This window comes from Benincasa hispida, chromosome 8 (assembly GCF_027475165.1).
Source record: "Benincasa hispida cultivar pf3 chromosome 8, pf3_genome.v1.1, whole genome shotgun sequence".
Taxonomy (NCBI): Eukaryota; Viridiplantae; Streptophyta; class Magnoliopsida; order Cucurbitales; family Cucurbitaceae; genus Benincasa; species Benincasa hispida.
In genome coordinates this window covers 59673294-59697376 of record NC_143485.1, presented here as the reverse complement: position 1 = coordinate 59697376, position 24083 = coordinate 59673294, and the positions used below count along the sequence as shown (strand labels likewise).

Here is a 24083-nt window from a genome sequence, read left to right as displayed (position 1 = left end):
TTAATAAAGGCACTCGTTTCCTTTTTAAAAAAAAAAAAAAAAAAATACGGTGGTTGGTATAGGCAAGAAAGCCAAAACATAAAAAAATAGTGTTGGAATTCTGATCCAAGTGATTAAGAAGAAGAATTTCAACGTCACAACGTCACTCATCTAGATTTTATCAAAGGTTGAAAACACCTTATGGATATTCAATTGGCGATGGATTAAGGCGCTGGAAGTGTAACAGATGTGAACCTATATCAATCCAAAGCAGAGGTTTTGGAGAATACTATTTCCCATGTATGGTGCAAGAAATATTCAAAGAGTTGCAGCCAACATTTGGAGGCAACGAAAAAATGCAACATTATGAAGAAAACGAGTCAAATATAGATGGCAGGACGTGCGAGGAAGAAGTTTGCATTGGATGAGGAACAATAGATCAACAAAGATAGAGATGTTGAAGATGAAGGTGTTGCAGAGGCATGAGAAAACGATACCCATGGACAACCTGATTGGAACAAGTTTGAAGGTCTAATTGCAGTCAATTGCAAGGTATTGAGGAAGACGTCGTGTTTGAAATCAAAAATTTGCAAGTACTCATGCAAAATCATCAGCATTGCAAAGGAGGCATAACAGATCAAACTCATGATCCTAAGTGCGAAAATGAAGAAAACGACAAGGAAACAGGTGAGGTAAGTCTGGAAAATCTCATAACCTAAGGAGCTTCCCTTGCAGAGAAGAAGCATAAGACACATTTGACCATTTAACTGCAAGCATACTTACCATTTCATATCCTCAAGAATAGTTGCTGCACCCTTGAACATCTGTTGGAAAAATTGAAAGAATGAACACGAGTATTATTCATAAATGAATAAGATATAGATTACAGTAGTACCAACCGTTGACCCACAATCACCATCACCCACTTTGCTATCCCATTCATTTAATGCGTCCTTGAGATTGATCACTGCTTTGGCAGCTGCCTCAATTGCAGCCTCTAGAATAATGCCTTGTTGATTTAGTTGCAGGGGTCCACCTAATGTCTAATTAAATAGTACAAATAGATATGAAGTGTGGCAACTTTCTAAAACATTTATATATCTCAGTTTAATTAGTGGTTTTATAGCCATACCTCACCGTTCTTTGTAGCAAGAGCAGGTGGTGGTATTGGAACAGGTATTTTGGAAGGTGGGTGGCTGCCTACAGTAAAAGACAATATCTCATTCAAATATTTATCCCATTCTAGAAAAAAAATATCTAACCAGAGAAACATTAGAACAGAAAAACATCTAAGTATAGAAGCAAAATATATTCCACATTTGACACGGACCATCAGCACCAATGGGCCAACAGGGAGCCTTGGTTGCAGCATCCAACCGTTGCAAAACTGTTTGATCGGACTTCATGATGGTTATTGAAAAACCTGACAGGCATACAGTTTCAGAGAACCTACCTTCTTCCTTTTCATCTATGAATGAAAAGTTTACTTCTTGCTCCAGGGGAAAAAAAAAAAAAGAAAAAAAAGAACATTCTTTCATGCAGGAAGTAGCAAACCGGCCATATCAAGAGAAGTCATAAATGAACCACTGTACACTCTGTCAACAGCCAACCCATGCTCCAACTGCAACTTGGGAACTGCTTTCCCAGATGCAATCATTAATTCCATCAATGGGGTAGCACCTAACCTGAATTGAAAGGAAAAGAGCAAATGAAGTCACCAAAATTCTTAAATCCTTGAAAGTGCATCATCACAGGATTCACAACAGAATACTTTAACTCATATGCAGATATTATTTTTTGAAATGGAAATAGAACTTTCCATTGAAAAAATGAAAAGAGACGGGTGCTAAAAAATATATTAACCATCAAGAGATGAGAGAAACTGAGAGAAACAATCGAAGACAATACTATTTCCCCCATTTTATAGAATTGATGACTTTCATTGAGAAAAAATGAATGAATACAAGGGCATATAAAAAGATAAGCGCACCAAAACACCCCTTCTAAAGGAAGGAATTCCAACTAAGTAAGATGTTACCTAAAGAATAATTACAAAAAAGTTTTGAAACTAAAGCACAAAACGACACATGAAATCTCACTAGGGACCAAACCTCACAGCCCATAGGAGCCCCTATTCCTACCTCTGAACACTCTATTGTTCCTCTCCCCCTATTGCATCTCTAGATTGATGCGATTAAATACCTTATGCCATACTTCTTTAATATGAATTTCTCTTAATCTAGACGCAATGTTTTCACTAGTTAAATCAAGTATAAATCCAGCTAGAGTAAGCCTCAGTGTGATCCGAGTGTCGAACTCAGGGACATGGAATTAAAAATGTGCAGTAGAGTTTTGCTTGATCTTGATGCAGAGTTTGGGTTATAAAGTAAGCGATGAAAATGTGTATATCTAACTATTCTTAAAAAAATTCTAAGCAATGGGATGGATGAAATGGATGCGTTGAAAATTGCAACGCAATGTTAAGCAATGTGCGACGAAAACGGACGAAACACGAATAAATGAATAGGGTTGAGAAAGATTCATTAACATTTATTCTTTATGTTTGTAATATTTTTTCCTTTTTTGGTAGTTGGTCTTTCTCCTATATAAAGAGACCTTGTATTTGATTCATAAGTAAGAAGAATAATACTACACTATTCTCTTCTTAATTTCAACTAACCTTAATATTGGTTGTTCTTAAACGATTCTTGATAAATCTTGGACATTTCTTGCATACCATTGGTATTGTTGAGTCCCTCGTTGTCTTTCTTGGTGGCCAAGGTTAATTTCCGCTCCATTCTCTTGCGGTGGAAGTAGATACAATTGGTTGTATGCCCCGGTTAATTGATCTAACTGAATGGACACATTTTCTACCGTGGCTTCATCTTCTTCAACACCTCCATCTTTGATTTCATCAATTAATTGTTTCTCGTCATCTAGTTTGAATTGAGTAACCTCTGTGTCGATCATATCAATTTTTTCTTCTTCCAACACATGCTCATTCTCAACTTTTGTACCATCCTTATTCGACTCATCTTCAAATGATTTTTATTTTCTTCTACTGCGTACATTTTTCCTTCTTTGCTCAAATGGTTTTCTTCTAGGTTCCATGTTCCTTTTGAGTCTGTTACCTTGTGTGTTGCTTGCTCAATTTCACAATCTTGGTTAAGTTCTTGATCTTCTTGAGCAACTAAATGTAGTTCTTAAAGGTTTCTTGAAAAATCGTGAAAATTGTGATTCTGCCTTTCATGAATTTACCACTGCAAAATTCATCCATTCCCTTTCTAAAGTCTTCCTGATAGATGTTTTTTTTTTCTTGAAAATGTTTCGAACTCCTTATTGGTGTTAGGATGATTTATGGGTGTTCTTTGATGTTGGTCATAATAATTTCATTCATACTCTGAATCATCGAACTCCCAATTCTTACGTCGATTTCTTGAGAAACCGGTTTGATTGGATTGTCGAGCTCTTTGTTGATAATGTCGCCTTGCTATTCCGTTCCAAACTACATTATGATCTTTATTGAAATCGCTAGAATCACTATAATCAAATTTCCAATGTGGATAATGATAGGCTTTGAGAAAATCGAGCACGGGCGAAATTATTATGTTAGGATTCTTCTTCTGAATCACTTGAGTCAGAATTCTAACACTACTTTTGGGAGTAAATTTGACTTTCTTGCCTATACCAACTACTATATTTTTTCCTCGGCATCTTCCTTGATGGTAATAGTCCATTCTTGCAAAATCTTGAAAAAAATTGTTATCTTCTTCCCTTTTTAGAATTTAAAGGATTCCCCCTACATAGATGGGGACTGTTCGACAACGAGCACAGCTCACGAAGCTCCCTCTAGCGATCGATGTCGCCAAGAGTTTCCAGGTCTTCCACCAATGACAATCAACGTTGGCTCAGACGGCTACTCTGATACCAAATTGATGTAGCCTAAAAGATAAAAGAAGAATTGTCTCCAAGAATCCAATCAAAGTCTTTATTATAATGAAAAGTTCCCAATACAATAAGACAATTTATCTATTTGTAAAGGAATTGGAAAGCAAACTAATCCTAATCCTAATTAATAAAAGAAACTAATCCTCATCCTAAAAAACAAAAGAAATTAATCCTAATCCTAATCCTAATCAATTAAGATATCCTAATTTACTCTAATCCTACCATATCACAAGTAAGAATCTGATTTCCTTACCTCCAACCCATTTCAAAAACCGACTCCCTAACAGGGGAGGGATCCAACAAAAACCTAAAGAAAGACTTACAAGAGAAGTCTTCATTAGGATTGGGACTCCAAACGCAAACACCCCTCCTCTCAACCCTAAAAGTGCATTCATTCAATAAAGAAAGAAGAGAGACATCTCCATCTTTTCCCTATTGGACAAATGACGGCTGGACCTGAAAGAAAAAGAAATAGTCTTCGGACCAAAACAAGAAAACAGAAAAGGAAGACAAATGATAAAGGTGAGGAAAAGCAGAGCAAAGAGGACTGTCCCTTACCCTTTGATCTTCCCAAAAGTACGTACCCTTACCATCCTCCACATTACATTGGACCAAATGAGAAAACAAGGGAAGCTCAAGCAAAATATCTTTGCAAAGATTTTGGTGTGTGCCTTTAACCCCTTTAGCCACCCAATCAAAAGGGATATTTTCATGCTTACTCATGATGATCCTATACACCACAATGATTCGGACACAAGGGCAAAATGCCAAAGCCACTTGGCCAACAGAACTTTGTTTCGAAGCCTTAAATTACCTATCTCCTACCCCCTAGTTAACAGAGCACCCAATAGTCTCCCAACTAACCAAATGAGCCTTTCCCTTCATTCACCCCTTCCCAAAGAAAATCTCTCATTACCTCCCAGCGGTAGCCCAAGGTAGGAGGAAGAAAAAGAGCCAACCTCACAATTGATCACACCCATCCACCTCCTAAGCTTTTTCTGATCACAATTCACACCCAAAATTTAGCATTTTCTCTTATTAATTTTAACCTCTAACATACAATACTATTCATATACAATGAAGAGAAAACACCAAAAAGCAAAAACTTAAAACCTAACAAACCAACTCCTGGAAAGAAACCCAAAGCTAGAGAACACAAACTTTAAAGCCATAGCCAACTGAAGACAATTAAGTAGACAAGGAAAGAAGTACACTTTAAAACCAAAAGTGAAAGGATCAAACCACAAAGCAAACCAACTTCTCAAGTGTTGCTTCCAAGCTTGCAACTACTAGGAAAAAATACTTCTCAAGGGAAATCATTTGCCATAACCTGGATGGATTTTGGAAACACAAATTCTACAAAATAAATTGAGTGGATTTGAAAAATCTTTGATAAATACATCACCTTTAACAATAATAGGAGGATCTAAAACTTCAATATCACCAATCTTAAATCACCAATTGACCCAAAAGCTTAAGTTAGTGGGTAATGGAAAATTTAATTATATATCACTAACACTCTCCCTCACTTGTGGGCTTGAATTATGTAGAAGGCCCAATAAGTGGAAATCAATATTAAATTGGGAGGAAACAACATTGCAGGGCTTGAACCCAGGACATCCTGAAGCAACCTACTCTAACACCATCTTAAATCACCAATTGACCCAAAAGCTTAAGCTAATAGGTGAAGGTAAATTTAATTATATATCATCTAATGTTCCCCCTCTCTTGTGGACTTGAATAAGAAAAAGACCCAACAAGTGGAATTGAATATTGATTGGGGAAGAAACAATAATGTAGGGGCTTGAACACAGGATCTCCTAAACCAATCTGTTCTGATACCATCTTAAATCACCGATTGACCCAAAAGTTTAAGCAAGTGGGTAAAGGAAAATTTGATTATATATCACTAACAACCAAAATTGCAGAGAGATGTTTCCTCTAACAGTATCCTTAATTTCAATGAGTGCATGCAATGAAGCCACACATATTTCTTTCCACTTGAATGCAGGTACACTCCTTCAATAAAGAAAGAAGAGAGGCACCTTCATTGTTTCCCTATTGACCAAATGACGATGTAACCAAAATAAAAAGACAAGAGTTCCCAAACCAGACCAAGAAAGAAATCAAAGATCAGTTGATTTTTAAAAGAAGACAAATGATAAAGGTAAGGAAAATCAGAGCATAGAAGACTATCCCCCACCCATTGATCTTCCCAGAAATACATGTCCTTGTCATCTCCCACAATACAGCAAACCAAATGAGAAAAAGAGGGAACCTCAAACGAAATATCTTGTCACGGATTTTTGTGTGTCTTTAGCCCCTTTCGCCGCCCAACCAAAAGGATAGGATGTCATGCTTACTCGTAATGATCCCATGCCACAAGGATTTAGACTCGAGGGCAAAAGCAACTTGGCCAAAAGAGCTTTATTTCATTAAGTTACCAATCTCCAACCCTTCCTGGTTAATAGGGAGCCCAACAATTTCCCAACTTACCAAATGAGAGCCCTTCCCTTCATCCACCCCTTCCCAAAGAAAATCTTTCATAAGCTTCTCAAGGCTCTTACAAACCGAACTAGGAGCACGAAACATGGAAAGGTAATATACGGGAATGCGCCTAAGCACAGATCGACATGATCATAAGCCTTTTCATAGTCAAGTTTAAAAACAACTCCTTTATTGTTCGCTCTAGATTCATTAGCAATAAGAGCCAAGTCAATAATCTGCCTTCCTACCATGAACGAAACTGTGCCTAAAAAATAATTGAGGGCAAAACTTTTCTTAAGCGGTTAACAAGAACCTTAGCTAGGATCTTATAGACGTTGGTTATGAGACTAATGAGCCTAAACTCCTTAACTCTACAAGCATTCTCCGGTTTAGGTATAAGACACATAAAAGTTCTCCACCATAGGATGATTCAAAATGCCTCTCAAAGAACTCTTTAAAAGCCCCATCTAGATCACCCTTAATAAGCTCCCAATTATATTGGAAAAAGTCCACGGAAAAACCGTTCGGACCCAGGGACTTGTCCCTATCACTCCCAAAAACCACCTTCCCAATTTCCTCCAACGTAAAAGGGAGCACCAACTCCTCATCCTCCCTAGTCAAAATGGGACTTCACTCAATACCTTACACGAACGGCTTCTCCTGAGCAATCGGATTAAGAAGATTGGAAAAAGCTGAAAGAAAGGCTCAGTACCAATCCTGTCTTGAAACTTCCAGATTTCTCAAACCCTTTCGAAGTAGCAATGGACGCATGTGGCTTGGGAATTGGGGCTGTCTTATCTCAACAAGGGCACCCAGTTGAATACTTTAGTGAGAAGCTCAGTCCATCGAGGCAAGCTTGGAGTACCCATGAACAAGAGCTACATGCTCTTGTCTGAGCATTAAAACAGTGAAAACATTACTTATTATACAAAAGTTCCTTTTGTTGACCGATCACTTCTCATTAAAAACTTGCAATCTCAAAAGAACATAAGCTGAATGCACGCAAGGTGGATTTCATAGATCCAACGATTTGATTTTGTTATCAAGCATCAAACCGACAAAGAAAACAAGGTTGTCAATGCCTTGAATCGAAAGAGTTCTTTGCTAACCATTTTATCTACCAAAGTGATTGCATTCAACCACCTTCCAAAATTATATGAAGAAGATGTAAACTTTGGAAAGGTATGGTACAATTGCACTAATCACATAAATTCAAAAGATTTTCCCATTGTAGATGGCTTCCTATTCAAAGGTGAACAATTATGTATCCCACACACCTCTCTTCAAGAAGCTCTAATAAAGGAAGCTCACTTAGGAAGATTGACGAGACATTTTGGCCAGGATAAGACTTTTAACTTAGTCTCTATGAGATTCGATTGGCCACAAATTCGAAGAGACTAATAATTTTGTTAGAAGATGTGCCATATGCCAAAAAGCCAAAGGGACTTCCTCAAATACAGGCTTATACACACCTTTAGCTATACCCACAACCATTTGGGAAGACTTATCAGTTGATTTTGTACTCCGACTTCCTAAAACACAATGGAGATATGATGCAGCTATGATGGTTGTAGATCGTTTCAACAAGATATCTCACTTTCTAGCTTACAAGAAAACGAATGATGCAGTCTACATTGGTAACCTCATTTTTAGAGAAGTAGTTAGACTTCATGGAGTACCTAAATCCATTGTATCGGATAGAGATGTCAAGTTCCTTAGCCATTTTTTGCGTGTTCTATGGAAGAAGTTTGACACTGCATTGAAATTTAGTACCACATCTCATCCACAAACAAACGGTCAAATGGAGGTCACCGACAGAACATTGGGAAATGTTATACGTTGTTTAAGTGGCTCAAGACTTAAACAATGAGACTTAGCCCTCGCACAAGCCATGTTTACCTTCAACAATATGAAAAACAGATCAACCAAATGATGCCCATTTGAAGTAGTATATATTCGAGTTCGAAGGGTCAAAACTTGCCAACTTACCATCCTTTGTGGATGTAAGTATTGAAGCTGAAAATATGGTGGAGAGAGTACAAGAACTACACAAGGAAGTCCATGATAACTTAGAAAAGACAACCTTATCATACAAAGAAGCCAAGGATAAATCAAGAAGAGAAGTAAAATTTGAAGGAGATCTTGTAATGGTTCATTGACACAAAAGCCAAATTCCTACTAGAACTTATAATAAATTGAAGTACATACAGCTTGGACCATGTAAAGTATTAGCAAAATATGGTACCAATGCTTATCGAATTGAGCTACCAAAAGATCTACATGTCAACCTCATCTTCAATATTGCTGATTTGAAGCCATATTATGCACTTTCATTTAGCTTCTCAGCTCACTCGAGGACGAGTTTGATTTTGGAAGGGGTGGATTGGTGTAAGGCCAAAAGGGCCCTTTTGTAAAAACTAACTAAAAGAATAGGAGTTAGTTCATTGTTAGCTGTTATGACAATTAGTTTAGTTAATTGTTAGCTGTTATGGTAGTTAGTTAAACATCTTGTAACTAATTCCCTCTATAAATAAGATTCTCCTCTCTCATTGTGAATGGAGATTCATTTTTAAAATTTATTTCACTTTTGGTATTACACCACGCATCCTCGCATTCTTGCTCGCCGTCAAGCAGTCTTGCTCTGTAACACAAACTAAATAGAGAGAGAGAAGAAGAAGAAGAGAAAACAAATAAGAGGTCAAAATTCTTAAATTTTAAAATGTGGGGCAAAAATCATTTAGGGCCTTGAAAATGGGTCTTGTAATCGATTATCCCATGAAAAAGATCATGGATGGTTGTCGTAGCTAGAAGAGCCAAATGGCATGCTACCGAACCAATCCATTCCACTGTCACATACAACCCAAAATACTTGGGAGATAGTTTCTCACACCTCCTCTTGGCCAAGGATCCTCTAGTACCATGTTATTTTTGGAGAAACATTGTATTTTCTTTTATTTCTAGAAAAGATCCAATGATAGGTAAATATAATACAAGAGACATTCTAACTAATGAATTAATTATAAAAGGAAAACACATCTAAAAATAATTAAAAGATATAATTGTTTATACACAAATCTATGGTAATTGTACACTCCTAAATTAGGGTTTCTTTGTCCACCTATATATATATGTAACACTAGTCTGAATAATATAGAGTATTTTTCCAATACTAAGTACAAACAATATGGTAATTCTCAATAACATGATAGTGCTTATCAAAAGTAAGAGGCACAAAAACTAAAAACAATGTGTATATCTGTCCACCTACCCGTTAACCATGAGCACCACTCTATTACCTCGTGTTATTGGAACATAGTTAGTTTCCTGCAAATATTACAAAATTATTTTAGAACAAGAATGTGGGTAAAATAGAGTCGTATCGTTCTTTTTAGGGGAAAAAGAACTTTGAGATAAAAATGTAAGAATACAAGTGTTTATTTGACTTAGTTGAATATCATACGTTTTGACTTGTGAGGCCTTATTGCTTGTCAGGCATCTTAGTTTTATCCCTAGATCTTAATGCAGTTAATTTGCATGTTTAATATGCATTACAGCTAGATGTTTCCATTGATTTATTGCTCTAAGACTTTGATTTAGCATTACTAAATGCGTTGGCTAAGCATGGGCATAATTCAAGGATAAATGTTACTATTTGGGTGATTCCATTTTCCTTAACTAAAAAACATCTAGTTACTTTTATTTAATCTCACTTCTTTCGAATCACCCCCCCTCCCCCTCGCTTTTACTAGAGAATTCACTTGGTGAAACTAATCTTGGTGCTTCCCTGAGGATCAACCTGATCTTGCTACTGATACTACTCAGTTGTACATGTTTGCAATCAGTATTATTTGGGTGATTCCATTTTCAGATTTTCGATAAGGGTTCACATTTTCAAAGGATTTATTTCCACCAATTGAGGGTCATACCATCGAAAGAATATTGTTAGAGATCTTACAAGGGATTTGCCCAAAGATGAATATTCCATCTATTAATTGGGTTCATGAAATGTGGTTTATTTTTTAAAAAAAGAAATGAGCCTCTTTATTAATAAGGTGAAATGTGGATGGTATTGGTACCAGTTGTTCAAAGATATTTAGTTGTCTATTGTAAAGATCCCTGAGTTTTGGAGGGGATTTTAACGGTATCTATTGAGGACAGGAGAGATTTCCTATGGGAGGAGCAACAAGAGAAATGAGACAGTTCAATAATTTCATAAAAGAATCTAATTTGCTTGACATCCCTCTATCCAACCGTCGGTTCAGGTGGTCTAGAGAAGAATAAGTGGTTTCAAGATCTCGCATTGATAGATTCTTTATTTCTAATAATTGGAAGAGATCTTTGAAAACTCAAGAGTGATTAGGCAAGCACAAATTATATCAAATCATTTCCCTCTTTTGTTCGAAGTCGGGGCTTTTGAATAGTGTCCAACCCCATTTAGATTTTGTAACGATTGGTTAAAAAATAAGGTGTTGGTGGCTGATTGAAAGATCCTTGGAAGTAGGTGGGCAACCAGGGTGGGTGGGGTTCATTATCTCTTCCAGATTACGAAGGCTAAAACTGGCCTTAAAAAAGTGGTTTGCAAATTATGAGAAGAACAAGAAAATCATGGAAGAATCACTACCGAAAGAAATTGAAAGAAGAGATCAGCTAACTGAAAGCCTAGAAAATTTCTCCATGGAAGAAGCTTTAAGAGTATCTTTGAAAGTAGACTTATTGGACCTCTATCGGATAGATGAAAGAAATCTCATGCAAAAAAGCAAGTTAAATTGTCTAAATTTGGGAGATGAAAACATGGTATTTTTCCATCGCTTCCTAGCTGCTAAAAAGAGGAGAAGCTTAATTTCAGAGTTGATTAATGACCAAGGAATTCCGACAAAATCTTTCAAGGAAATTGAACATATTATTTTGGGATTTTATTCCACTCTTTACTCAAAAAGAGTGGGGGCTCACTCTATCCCCTTCAATCTGGATTGGCCAAGAGTATCAAGTGAGGAAAATAATCAGTTGGTGGTTAATTTTAGTCCATCGGAGATCAAAAGGGCAATGAAAGAACTGGGGAAGAATAAAGCCCCTGAACCAGATGGCCATACCTCAGTATTTGTTCTTAAGTTCTGGAATTTACTAAAGGACAATTTCATGGACTTGCTCGAGGAGTTTTACATCAATGAGAAGCTAAACTCTGTTAAGGAAAACTTTATTTGCTTACAAAAGGAGGATACAGTGTTTGTAAAGTATTTTAGACCAATTAGTTTAACCACTCTTGTATATAAGATAATAACCGAAGTACTCGCTGAAAGACTCAATAAGATTATGCCAAGCATAATAGCTCCTATAAAGTGCATTCATAGAAGGGAGACAAATCCTTGACCCTATCTTAATTGCAAATGAGGTTGTGGAGGATTATAGATCCAAGAAGAGAAAATATTGGATTTTAAAGCTTGAGATCTAGAAAAAGTTTACGATAGAGTGGATTCGGAGTTCATGAATGGTAAAAATTTCCATGCCTGATGGATTTCATGGATTATGGGTTGTAACTCTAACCCAAGGTTCTCCATTATCATTAACAATAGACCAAGAGAGAGAATACCTGCTACTAGGGGAATTAGACAAGGGGACACCCTTTCTCCTTTCCTATTCCTCTTAGTTAGTGAAGTTCTAAGTGCTTTAATTGCTAGAATTCATGAAAAAGGAAAATATGAAGGATTTTTGGTGGGGAAGGATAAAGTCCATGTTTCCTTTCTTCAACTTGCAAATGATACTTTGTTGTTTTGAAAATATGAAGATGAAATGATTGATAATCTTAGGAAAACTCTTGAAATTTTTTAGTGGTGCTCTGGTCAGAAAATTAATTGGGAAAAATCTGCTCTATGTGGAATCAACGTTGAAGATCATAAGTTGCATACAATAGCTTCAAGGCTAAATTGCAAAGTAGAACACCTCCCTATTTTATACCTTGGTCTACCATAGGAATGGTTACCCTAAAAAAAGTGTCGTTTGGGCAGCTGATAATTGATAAATTGCATAGCAAACTGGACAAATGTAGAAGATATAACCTCTCAAGACGAGAGAACTCTTCGTAAGTCAGTTCTTTCTAATTTACCAACTTACTACATGCCTTCTTTTTTTATGCCAGATAGAGTGCTCTCGATCATAGAAAGAATTATAAAGAATTTCTTTTGGGAAGGCCACAAAGGAGATAAGATAAGTCACTTGGCAAAATGGGAGACCGTTCCTAAAGCACAAGAGGATGGAGGTCTTGGTTTAAAAGGTTTAAACACTAGAAATTTGGCTCTATTAGCCAAATGGGGATGGCGATTTATGAGTGAAAATACTTCTTTGTGGAGCCGAGTTGTCAAGAGCATTCATGGGAAACGACTATTTGAATGGCACACGTCGGGTAAGGTAAGTTGTAGCTTCCATAGTCCTTGGATAAATATTTCAAGATCATGGTTGAAAGTGAAAGCACAAGCGGTTTACAAGCTAGGGAATGGAAGTCGAATAGCCTTTTGGCTAGACCAATGGATAGACTATATCCCCTTCACGATCAGCTTCCCGAATTTGTTTAGAATAAGCCCTCAATCCAAATGGATCAGTATTGGATCATTGGTGTTATAATATGTATTTACATTGTAATTGTAATTAATTGTCCTTTATTGTAATTTTATATCTCCTAGATTAAGGTTTCTTAGTTATCCATATATATGAGTATCTTCAACCTGATTAATTGAATAAGATCATTATTCTCTCTAAAACTATTGAGTACATGGTATCAGAGTAGACTAGGGTTTAGAATTTTCGTTCGACGGCTACATTAGGGTTTACGCTTCTCACAAGGTTAGGGTTTGAGTTGATTCATCAAGTTTGAGTGACCGTTTGTCTACACCACCTATCCCAGAAGAAGCGTCATCACCGTTCGATCAAGTCTACCGTTGTCGATCGCCGGAAACGTCTGCGCGTGAAGCTCACGCGCCACCACTCTAATTATACTCCGTTGCCATGCGCTGGCGCGTGGGAACGCATGGGACAACTTCTCCACGTTCCGTCAGTTGGGTTCTTCTCGACTCATCTTTTTAGATTGTTTTGTGCATTTGGTTCCACTAAAATCTACTCGGTTGTGAGTTATTTGAAAAAAAATACCCTTTTGTGCTTAGGGTTTGCTGTTTTGTTCAATTTGGAGTTGTTTTGTTCTTTTGGTTCACCTTTGATTTCGATTCTAGTTTGTTCTTTCTGCTCGTGAGATCTACAAACTGTTTATTAGCTCAGAATGGATGAAGTGAAGCATATGGTAGTATCTAATGTAATTCTCCTAGCATCAAAGATAATTGAACATAAGTTAAATGGATCGAATTACTATGATTGACGTCGGACGATTCAATTTTATTTCCTTAGTACAGATATGGATGATCATGTGACTGAAGAGCCACCAAAAGATGAAAAGAAAAAGACTTTCCTTCGTGATGACGCTCAACTTTATCTTCAGATTAAGAATTCTATTGAAAATGAGGTTGTTGGTTTCATAGATCATTGTGATTCTGTGAAAGAACTCTTAGAATTCTTAGAATTTCTACTCGGGAAAAGAACACGTTCATAGAATATTTGATGTCTGAATGTCGATTATTTTGAACTGAACAGAAAGCAGAATCTTTTACAAGTTACTTTATGATACTTAAGAAGACAACTACTGAACTTGCTTTACTATTGTCGTTTAGTTCTAATACCAAAGTTCAACAAGCTCAGCGAGAAAAGATTATTGTTATGATATTTTTTAATGGACTTTTACCTGAGTTTGGAATGGCTAAAACAAAGATTCTTTCTGATTCTGGAATTTCGTCATTAGACGAAGCCGTCAATCGTGTTCTTCGTATTAAGAGTTCTCAATCCAATTCGTCTGTTTCTCAACCTAACAGTACTCTTACAAGTAAGAACAATAATAACTCTCGCGGTACTTTAGAGATGACTAACAATTTTCAGAAGCCTAAATATGATAATCGAAGATCAGATTCTCAGGAGATCGTTCGTCACTATTGTCGTAAGCTAGGACATATGAAACGTGATTGTCGAAAGTTGTTGTATAAGTCTTAACGATCTCAACATGCTCAGATAGCTTCCACCAATGATATGGCTGAGAAGTTAGTTGCCATCTCTGCCGACGACTTTGCTAAATTTCAAGTATCCCAAAAATCCTTGCAGGCATCTTCTTCATCAAATCTTATTCCACCATTGCCAAGACAGGCAATACGAAATGTCTTCTTACATCATCTATCAAATGGGTTATAGCTCCGATGCCACTGTTCATATAACAGGTAATTCTAACTTATTTTCTATGCTTTTGTCTCCTGTCTCATCCCCGTCTGTCACTTTGGTAGATGGATCAACCTCCTCTGTTCTTGGATCCGACACCATTTCTCTCACTTCATCACTTTCTTCGTCCTCTATATTACATTTGTCTCAATTGTCTTTTAATTTAATTTTTATTAGCCAGCTTACTCGTGACCTTAATTGTTTTGTCCCATTTTTTTCTAGTTATTGCTTGTTTCAGGATCGTATGACGAGGAAGATTATTGGTAGAAGCCATGAGTCGAAGGGTCTTTACATTTTTTACCATCAAATACCGAAAGTTGTGGCATGTTCTAGAGTTACATCCCTGTTTGAAGTCCACTGTCGTTTGGGTCATCCATTGTTGTTCGTGTTGAAGAAACTTTATCCAAAATTCCGTTCCTTATTGTCTTTGCATTGTGATTCGTGTCAGTTTTCTACATTTCATCGTCTTAGTTCTAGTCCTAAAGTTCATAAGCGAGCTAGTGCTCCTTTTGAGTTAGTCCATTATGATATTTGGGGTCCTTGTCCAGTCATGTCCCAAACAGGTTTTCGTTACTTTATTACTTTTGTTGATGATTATTCTCATGTGACTTGGTTATACTTAATGAAAAATCGTTCTGAGTTATTGTCTTATTTTTGTGCTTTTCATGCCGAAATTCGAAATCAATTTAATGTCTCCATCAAAACCTTGCAAACTGATAATGCTAGTGAATATTTCTCTCATGTACTTGGATCTTACTTATGTGGTCATGGCATCATTCATCAATCCTCTTGCGCAGATACTCCATCTCAAAATGGAGTTGCTGAAAAGAAAGAACAGACACCTCCTTAAACAGCCCGCGTCTTATCCTTTCAAATGCATGTTCCAAAGCAATTTTGGCTGATGTTCTGTCTACTACTTGCTTCTTGATTAATGAAATGTCTTCCTCTAACCTCAATGGAGAGATTCCTTATCGTACTCTTAAATCTTTGTTTCCTGTTGCTCCTAAGATCTTTGGTTGTGTTCGTTTTGTTCGGGATATTCATCCAAATTGAATCAAATTAGATTCGAAATCTTTGAAATGCATTTTCTTAGGCTATTCACATGTTCAAAAGGGCTATCGTTGTTCTTGTCCTACTCTAAACAGGTTTCTCGTATCTCCTAATGTTACATTTTTCAAAGATATACCCTTTAGTCCATCACCGTCGAGTCCGTGTCAGAGGGAGGATGAAGATCTTTTTATCTATGAGATTACATCTTCTACATCATCCTCTCCTCCACCTTCCTCTGTGTCTCTTCCTTCTAACCCTTCGGTTACTCGAGTCTACTCCAGACATCCTCCACAGCCACCTTCAGACCCATGTCCTCCACCACTGGCTTCTTCGACATCTGATCCGAGACCGAGTGATGATCTTCCCATTGCCCTTCGAAAAGGTAAACGCACTTGTACTTATCCTATTTCTCCGTTTGTTACATATAACCAGTTGTCTTCTCCCACTTATTCATTTATTATATCTCTTGATTCCACCTCTATCCCTAACTCTGTTAATGAAGCTTTATTTCATCCCGGGTGGCATAGTGTAACGATTGAGGAGATGACTGCTTTGGATGATAATTGTACTTGGAACCTCGTTTCGCGTCCGGCTGGAAAGAAGTCTATTGGGTGTAAATGGGTGTTCGCTATAAAGGTCAATCCCAATGAAATAGTGGCTTGGTTGAATGCTCGTCTTGTTGCCAAAGGTTATGTCCAAATCTATGGAACTGATTATTCTGATACATTTTCTCTTGTTGCTAAATTAACTTCCATTCGATTATTTATATCCATGGTTGCTACTCACAATTGGCCTTTGCATCAACTTGACATTAAGAATGTTTTTCTACATGGTGATCTTCAAGAGGAAGTCTATATGGAGCAACTATCTGGGTTTGTTGCTTAGGGGGAGAATGATAAGGTGTGTCTCACCTTCGAAAATCTTTGTATGGACTAAAACAAAGTCTGTGTGCATGATTTGGTAAGTTTGGTCAAGCACTCAAATGTTTAGGTATGAAGAAAAGTACGTTTGATCATTCTGTTTTCTATCGACGATATGACAATGGTATTACTTTGCTTGTTGTATATGCTGATGATATCGTTATCACGGGAAATGATGTATCAAGTATATCTTCTCTCAAGACTTTTCTCCAGGGTCAATTTCATACCAAAGATTTGGCGCCATTGAAGTATTTCTTGGGTATTGAAGTAATGCGAAGCAAGAAAGGTACTATCCCAACGAAAATGCGTACTTGATTTGTTGTCTGAAACAGGTAAACTAGAAGGCAAACCATATAGTACTCCAATGATACCAAATTTGCAACTTGCTAAGAAAGGAGAATTGTTTAAAGATCCTGAAAGATATAGAAGATTAGTTGGAAAGTTGAACTATTTAACAATGACACGACTTGACATTGGTTATTTTGTGAGTATTGTGAGTCAGTTTATGTCTTTCCCCGACTGTGGATCATTAAGCTGCCGTTGAACAAATCCTATGTTATCTAAAAGTTGCACCTGGATGTGGGATCTTATATAAAGATCATGGTCATACAAGGGTTGTATGTTTTTCAGATGCTAATTGGGTTGGATCTCGAGAAGATAGAAGATCGACCTCTGGATATCGTGCTTTTGTAGAAAGAAACTTGGTATCATGGAAAAGTAAGAAATAGAATGTAGTTTCTCGTTTGAGTGTTGAGTCAGAATATAGAACTATGGCACAATCTGTGTGTGAAATAGTGTGGATACATCAACTTTTGTCTGAGATGGGCTTCAATGTTACTGTGCCAGCTAAACTATGGTGTGATAATCAAGTTGCTCTCCATATTGCATCCAACCCAGTATTTCATGAACAAACTAAATATATTGAATTGACTGTAATTTTATTCACGAGAAAATACAAGGGTTGATATCTACAAGATATGTGAAGACTGGAGAATAATTGGGAGATATCCTTACTAAACCAGTAAACGGAACAAGAATAAGCTATATGTGCAACAAGCTAGGCATGATTGACATATTTGCTCCAGCTTGAGGGGAAGTGTGATAATATATATTTATATTGTAATTATAATTAGTTGTCCTTTATTGTAATTTTATATCTCCTAGATTAGGGTTTCTTAGTTGTCTGTATATATATGTATCTTCAGCCTGATTAATTGAATAAGATCATTATTCACTCTAAAACTATTGAGTATAATTGGAACCATTCCACTTCCTCTTGGTTCATCACTTTCAGAAGACTTTTAAAAGAAGAGATTATCGAGTTCCAAAATTTGTTGAGCAATCTCTAAGAAGAAGGTAAGGGATTGCCAAGATATTCGTTCGTGGTCTCTTGAGCTAATGGTTCTTTTTCATTTGAATCAATAGTTAGGCACCTTTCTTTGGATTCCCCTCTTGAAAATAGTTTAAATAAAGCTTTATGGAAATCCAAGAGTCCTCGGAGAGTGAATATTACTATTTGGATCATGCTGTTTGGGCTGCTCAATTGCTCTTCTGTTTTACAAAAGAAACTGCCTCACAGTTTATCTCTTAATTGGTGTGCTTTATAAAGCTGAGGGAGAGGTTCTTCAACATTTATTCTTTGATTGCATCTATGCCAGTAACTGTTGGAGATCCCTCTTCGAGTGTTTTCATATTTGCTAGGTTTTTGGTGATGACTTCGGAGAGAATGTGCGGCAAATTCTAGTAAGGCCAAATTTAAAGAAAATTCAAAATCTTTTGTCGAATAATTCAGTGCAAGCGGTACTTGTTGAATTATGGTTTGAAAGAAACCAAAGAGTGTTGCATGACAAGGAAACTCGTTTGTTCATTCTGAGTCAGCGCGGCTTAATGCTTCATTGTGGTGCTCTCTCTCAAAGTCCTTTGCAGCATACTCCATACAAGATATAAGCTTGAATTGGCGTGCTTTCATCCACATGGATAGCTAGGAGTTTGAAGACAAATGCATTAATTCTCGAGATCTACTATTTTTTTATTTTGTTTTGTTTTTGGTTATGGGTTGTTAAAGTATTGTGTTGTTTTGGAAAGGATTCAGGTCTATTATTGTATTGATCTTTCAAGAACTCTTGTAAGTTTTACTTTCCCTTGTATTTGCTTGTGTCACTTTTGGCTGACATGTTCCTCGAGCCTAATGGATTTGTACTAGTTTCTTATGGCTCTAAGGAGGTATCAACCTAGTCGAGATGTCTGGGTGCGTCTGCCGATCCTCAGTTTACCAGTCATATTGTATTTTGAGCATTAGTCTCATTTCATTATCTTAATGAAGAGGATTGTTTCTTGTTTAAAAAAAATAGAAGAAAACTGCGTTGTGAGCGTATCATTTTGAGTATTAGAAACTTGAGACCATCTAACAGTTAAAGGAATGGATTGAAATCTCAGACGTTGCAAATATAGAGAGGAAAAAACACCAAAACTTCAGCTTTAATGCCCCCAAAACGAATTGATAGAAATCCCTTGATTAGTCATCGACTCAGTGATCAAAATCTTTCTTTTCTTTCCTACCAAAAACCCTTGAAAAAATATAGAATTTTTCATCACCCGACTTTCGTCATTCCTCCTAAATTTCCAAGGGATTCAACAAAGGACCAAACAATTTCCTTTGAGCTCCGCAAAGATTTTATAAACATTATATCAAACTCCTCCTTAGTTGTCTGAAATAAGACCAAATCCGGATGAAGATTCTGAAGAAACTTTTTGAGAGCCAATCATTTTGATTTATCTCCAAGACTTCTAATGTACCACAAGACAAACTTCATGCTTAATAGAAACATCTACAACAATTAATATTACTGCATGTCGGTTTTACACATATTGATCTTGCTAATCTTCCTTTTTCGGTTGATCTTAGTACTGAAGCAGAGACAATGACCGAATGTGTGGCTAAGTATTACAAGGAAGTTTCGGAGCATTTGGAGAATGACTGCCATGTTAAAAACCAAAGTTGATGAGTGCCAATGTTTCAAGGAATTGAAAGAAGGAGATTTAATCATGGTTCATCTCAAGAAAGCTCGTTTTCCAGTTGGAACGTACAACAGGCTAAAGTGCCAGAAGCTTGGTCCTTTTTCAGACTTGAAGAGTTATGGCGATAATGCTTATAAGATAGAGTTGCCTCTGATTTACACATTAGTCCAGTGTTCAACGTAGCCAATATCTCCGAATGTTTTGCACCTGGCTTATTTTTCATTGCTACTCAACTCAAGGACAAGTTTTATTCTCTTGCATGGAGGGAATTTGATGTAACTTGTTAGTTAGAATCAGTTTGTTGTCCTTTCTTTAAGTATTGGTTTAGAACTCAACGGTTCTTTAAGTTCTTTTATTTAGTTACTGTGTGGTAACTTTTGCTTGTTTAGAATGTTATAATGGTTTAGTATTCAAGCTAAACCATTAGCTCCTTAACGGATTAATTGATATATTATTCAAAATTCAAAAACTCTCCCAACTTGATACACCATGATTCATTCCTATTTAAACACGTGTACACCATCAAATGATTGCTTCAGATTTTGATAGCCAGACACAATCGAGCACCAAGAAAAATCTTGGCATTTAACAAGCAACATGTGCAAAGGTTCAGAAAATTGGGACCAAACTACCAGCATACCGGTGATAATATTTGTTTGAGAACATGAGATACTATCACGTCAACTGGCTGAAGGTCAGCCACAGCAGCACCAGGTTCACCATGCTGAAACAAGAGCGAACTCAAGTAAATGGAATAATCACCAGACAAGGAATCATAGTTCTGTTATATTGAGTAAACGGGGTGGCTCATACAAAAGAAGGGGAGATGAGAGATCCCCACAAGGCTTAGGATTATAAAAAGGACTCCAAGAAGTGCTTTAGTTGTAAAGATGTGATAACTCAAATAATAACCTACAATTCCAAGACCGAGTTCCATTTTCCCTGGGCCCAGACGATCTGATGTGACCTGGCCAGGCAGTGTGCAAACGGACAATGCAACTCCCATCGTTCCTATCATTTCAGCCGCATGTTTTGCTTCTGTGGCAACATCTAAAAGAGAAAGCCCCGCAGCAGCAGCCGCTCCAGCAACCTTTCCTCAAAACAATCCATGGAAAAATAACGTAAGCAAAAGATGTAGTTGTTCCTGTCTGTATGCTCATGAAGCAGTGAAATAATATGTTCAGTCCTTAATATAATTATTGAGATTCTAACACAATCTAACACCATTAATAATGGAATTATGGAACAAAAAAGTGCAAAGTATCTCCTGAAGACTGGGCAGAGGGTTAGCCTCCAACTAGGCAGACTTGATACACAAGGAAATCCATGGCCATAATATCCCCAAAACTAAGAGTGATGCTTGTATTTTCCTCATCGGTAGATGGTACTGCTCTTGGGAAGTGAGTTTAGACAATAGACGCCGAAAGGTAGAAAATTTCATATCTCTGCTTAGGCTGTTTAACCAAGATATTTAAACTGAATTGAAAACTAACTCTAAATCTTGCTAGCATTAACCTGCATGGAAATCATTCCAAACAAAAATCTAAATCACTTGAAATATCTATAAATATGAAATATTTAAACTGAATTGAAAACTAACTCTAAATCTTGCTAGCATTAACCTGCATGGAAATCATTCCAAACAAAAATCTAAATCACTTGAAATATCTATAAATATACACATAACGCACTTTTTTTTTTTTTAATAAAAACAATGGCTTTCATTAAGAAAGTGATGTAATATGATTGAGGGATAGTTTGATAAATTCAAATTAATCTTGGTTAATCCTTGATTAATTACATTTTAGTTACCCAATTAGTTTTTAGTTTCTTTTTAGTTATCCTTTTAGGATTCTTCTAATTCTCTATAAATAGAGAGTCCCCCTCTTGTATGAGAGAACTTTTGATTAATATGGAGGCTACGTCGAGAGGATGGAAGATGGGTCTAAGATGTCACCAGAGCAACGAAGGGTATGGATTGGTGGGAAGGTTGAAAAGGGAGGAGAGAGAGAAAGAGGAAGCTACAAATGAGTTGATGAACTATAAAGAAGAGTGGGCCAAGGTTGGATGCACGATTATAATTGATGGATGGACAGATAGAAGAAATAGGACATTAATTAACTTTTTATATAAATCCTGAAGGCACCATGTTTATTGAATCTATAGATGCTTCATCTAATGTGAAGGATGGAAATAAAATGTTTGATTTACTCAACAATTTTGTAGAGCGCATTGGAGAAGCCAATGTTGTTCAAGTTGTTACTCATAATGCCTCAGCAAATGTTATGGCAGGTAAGAATGCAAAGTACTAACTCTTTTTTAAATTTGTCAGTCTTACAGTTATGCTTCCAGTTAGCATATTGAAGAAGCCTAAATATGTTCTTATTTTACTATGTCAATAGGGAGGTTGTTAGAAGCAAAACAACCACAATTAATTTGGTCTCCATGTGCCGCTCATTGCTTGGACTTGATGTTGGAGAATATATACAAGATCCCACATATTCGCAAAACACTGAAAAGAAGCATGGAGATTAGCAATTGGATAATGCTACCAAGCGATAGTAATGGATTTGGTTTGGTGATGAACCCTACTGCTAGAGTGCAGATGCTACTGACCAAATTGGAAGAATACCCAAGCAAATTGACTCGATTGGAGATATTCGGAGACAAATGCCCAAACTTAAGAACAAAATACCCAAAGGTGCTTCCTTGATTTGCTTATGACACGAAGCTCCAGGCTATGGATAAAGATTTTCTAACGTGAGGATGGACGATCTCAAGTCAAACAAGATGATATTTTGGGCTATTGCCCAGGGGTTGTCCTTCCCAGATCCTCATTGGAGAAGGCAAACCGCAGCTAAGGAGAAGACGAAATCCACACCACCACACGTGAATGGGAGAAGACGAAGGTGCGGATTTGGAGTGGAGTAGTGAGAGAAGCATGGAGATTTGCAATTTCATTTATGTTCGTCCTAAATTGTTAGACATGATGAGACGGTTTACTAACCAAAAGGAGTTGGTTAGACCAGCTAAGACTCGCTTGGCTATAGCTTGCATCACGTTATCAAGTATACATAATCAAAAAAAAAACAATTTGAGAAAGATCTTTACTTCAAATGAATGGAAAAGCAGCAAATGGAGCAAGGAGCAACAAGGGAAACAAGTTGTTCAAACAATTTTGTTGACAACTTTTTGGAATACAATCGTGTTTTCCCTTAAAGTATCAAGCCCTTTAGTGCGAGTACTTAGGTTGGTGGATGGCGAGAAGAAGTCGGATATATTTATGAGGCTATGGATAGAGGCAAGCAACAAATCCTTCAATGGTAAGGAAGAGAAGTACAAGGATATTTTTACAATCATTGATCGAAGATGGGAGCTTCAATTGCATTGTCCTTTGCATGTAGCAGGATATTATTTAAACCTAGAATTCTATTATTCGAATCCTAATATTCAAGCTGATGATGGAATTCTTAATGGGTTGTACATTGGTTGCTTCTTTGGACATCCAAGACAAGATATTTGGAGAGCTAACCAAATACAAGAAAGCTAAAAGACTATTTGAATAGTCTTTAGCAATTTGACAGAGGGGCAAAATGTCTCCAAGTAAATTTTAAGTCTTTGATTAACACATCGAATTATCATTTTGAATTGAAAGTTCTTAATATAGTTTTGTACCTATAGTGCAATGGGGGATGATTTTGAACAATCAACTCCAAAATTGCAAACGTAGGTCTCACTTGTAGTGCCTCTGGATGTGAACGTAATTAAAGTGTTTTTTAACAGACTAATTATCTACTGTTATTTGTAGTGCATCTGGACGTGAACGTAATTGAAGTTAACAATGAAACTTTTGCTATGTATACTTGCAGCTTCATACAAGAAACGAAATAGACTTGTTCAAAGTCGTTTGAATGATTTAGTATTCATAAAATATAATAGAGCACTAAAGCATAGAAATAACATTCAAGACATCATTTACCCCATTTTTTTAAAAGAGATTGATGATAGTAATGAGTGGTTGATTGGACGAATGGATGACGATTCAGAGGAGGATGATCTTGTTTTCGACGATGATTCTTTAACATGGGGCGACGTTTGAAGAGCTGCTAGAGCAAAAGAACTTGCCTATTATTCTAGAGTTGGTACAACCTCAAGATCTAAGTCTAAGACTAATGCTTCATGTTCATCTTCATCTTCCACACACCCACCTCCACGCAAGTTAATTTGGATGACTCTGAGACCGACAAAGAAGATACAGATGGGTTAAGTCGAATGATGGAGAGAATGAAGATGAGGAACTATTTAGTGAAGATGAGTTTAATCGATTGTTTTGTGTTGTTTCTTTTTTTTTTTTTTTGTGTAAGGTAAGTTAGTGTTGAA

At 36.7% G+C, this 24083-nt stretch overlaps 1 protein-coding gene and 1 pseudogene across 8 annotated transcripts in view; one reads left to right on the top strand and one right to left on the bottom strand.

The window, feature by feature from the left end:
* The window catches only part of LOC120082424 (putative 3,4-dihydroxy-2-butanone kinase), a 66996-nt gene that overhangs the window by 22165 nt on the left and 20748 nt on the right, over positions 1 to 24083 (bottom strand). For all 8 annotated transcript variants that reach the window (XM_090316519.1, XM_039037586.2, XM_039037587.2 and 5 more), the window contains 8 exons: positions 20620 to 20793; positions 20344 to 20427; positions 9683 to 9738; positions 1534 to 1664; positions 1310 to 1402; positions 1112 to 1179; positions 879 to 1022; positions 763 to 803 (listed from right to left, as the gene is read on the bottom strand). In XM_090316519.1, coding sequence (XP_090172645.1) covers positions 763 to 803; positions 879 to 1022; positions 1112 to 1179; positions 1310 to 1402; positions 1534 to 1664; positions 9683 to 9738; positions 20344 to 20427; positions 20620 to 20793 — 791 coding nt within the window. The remainder of the gene's footprint in view (positions 1 to 762; positions 804 to 878; positions 1023 to 1111; positions 1180 to 1309; positions 1403 to 1533; positions 1665 to 9682; positions 9739 to 20343; positions 20428 to 20619; positions 20794 to 24083) is intronic.
* Positions 22597 to 23317, top strand: LOC150034742 (uncharacterized; annotated as a pseudogene).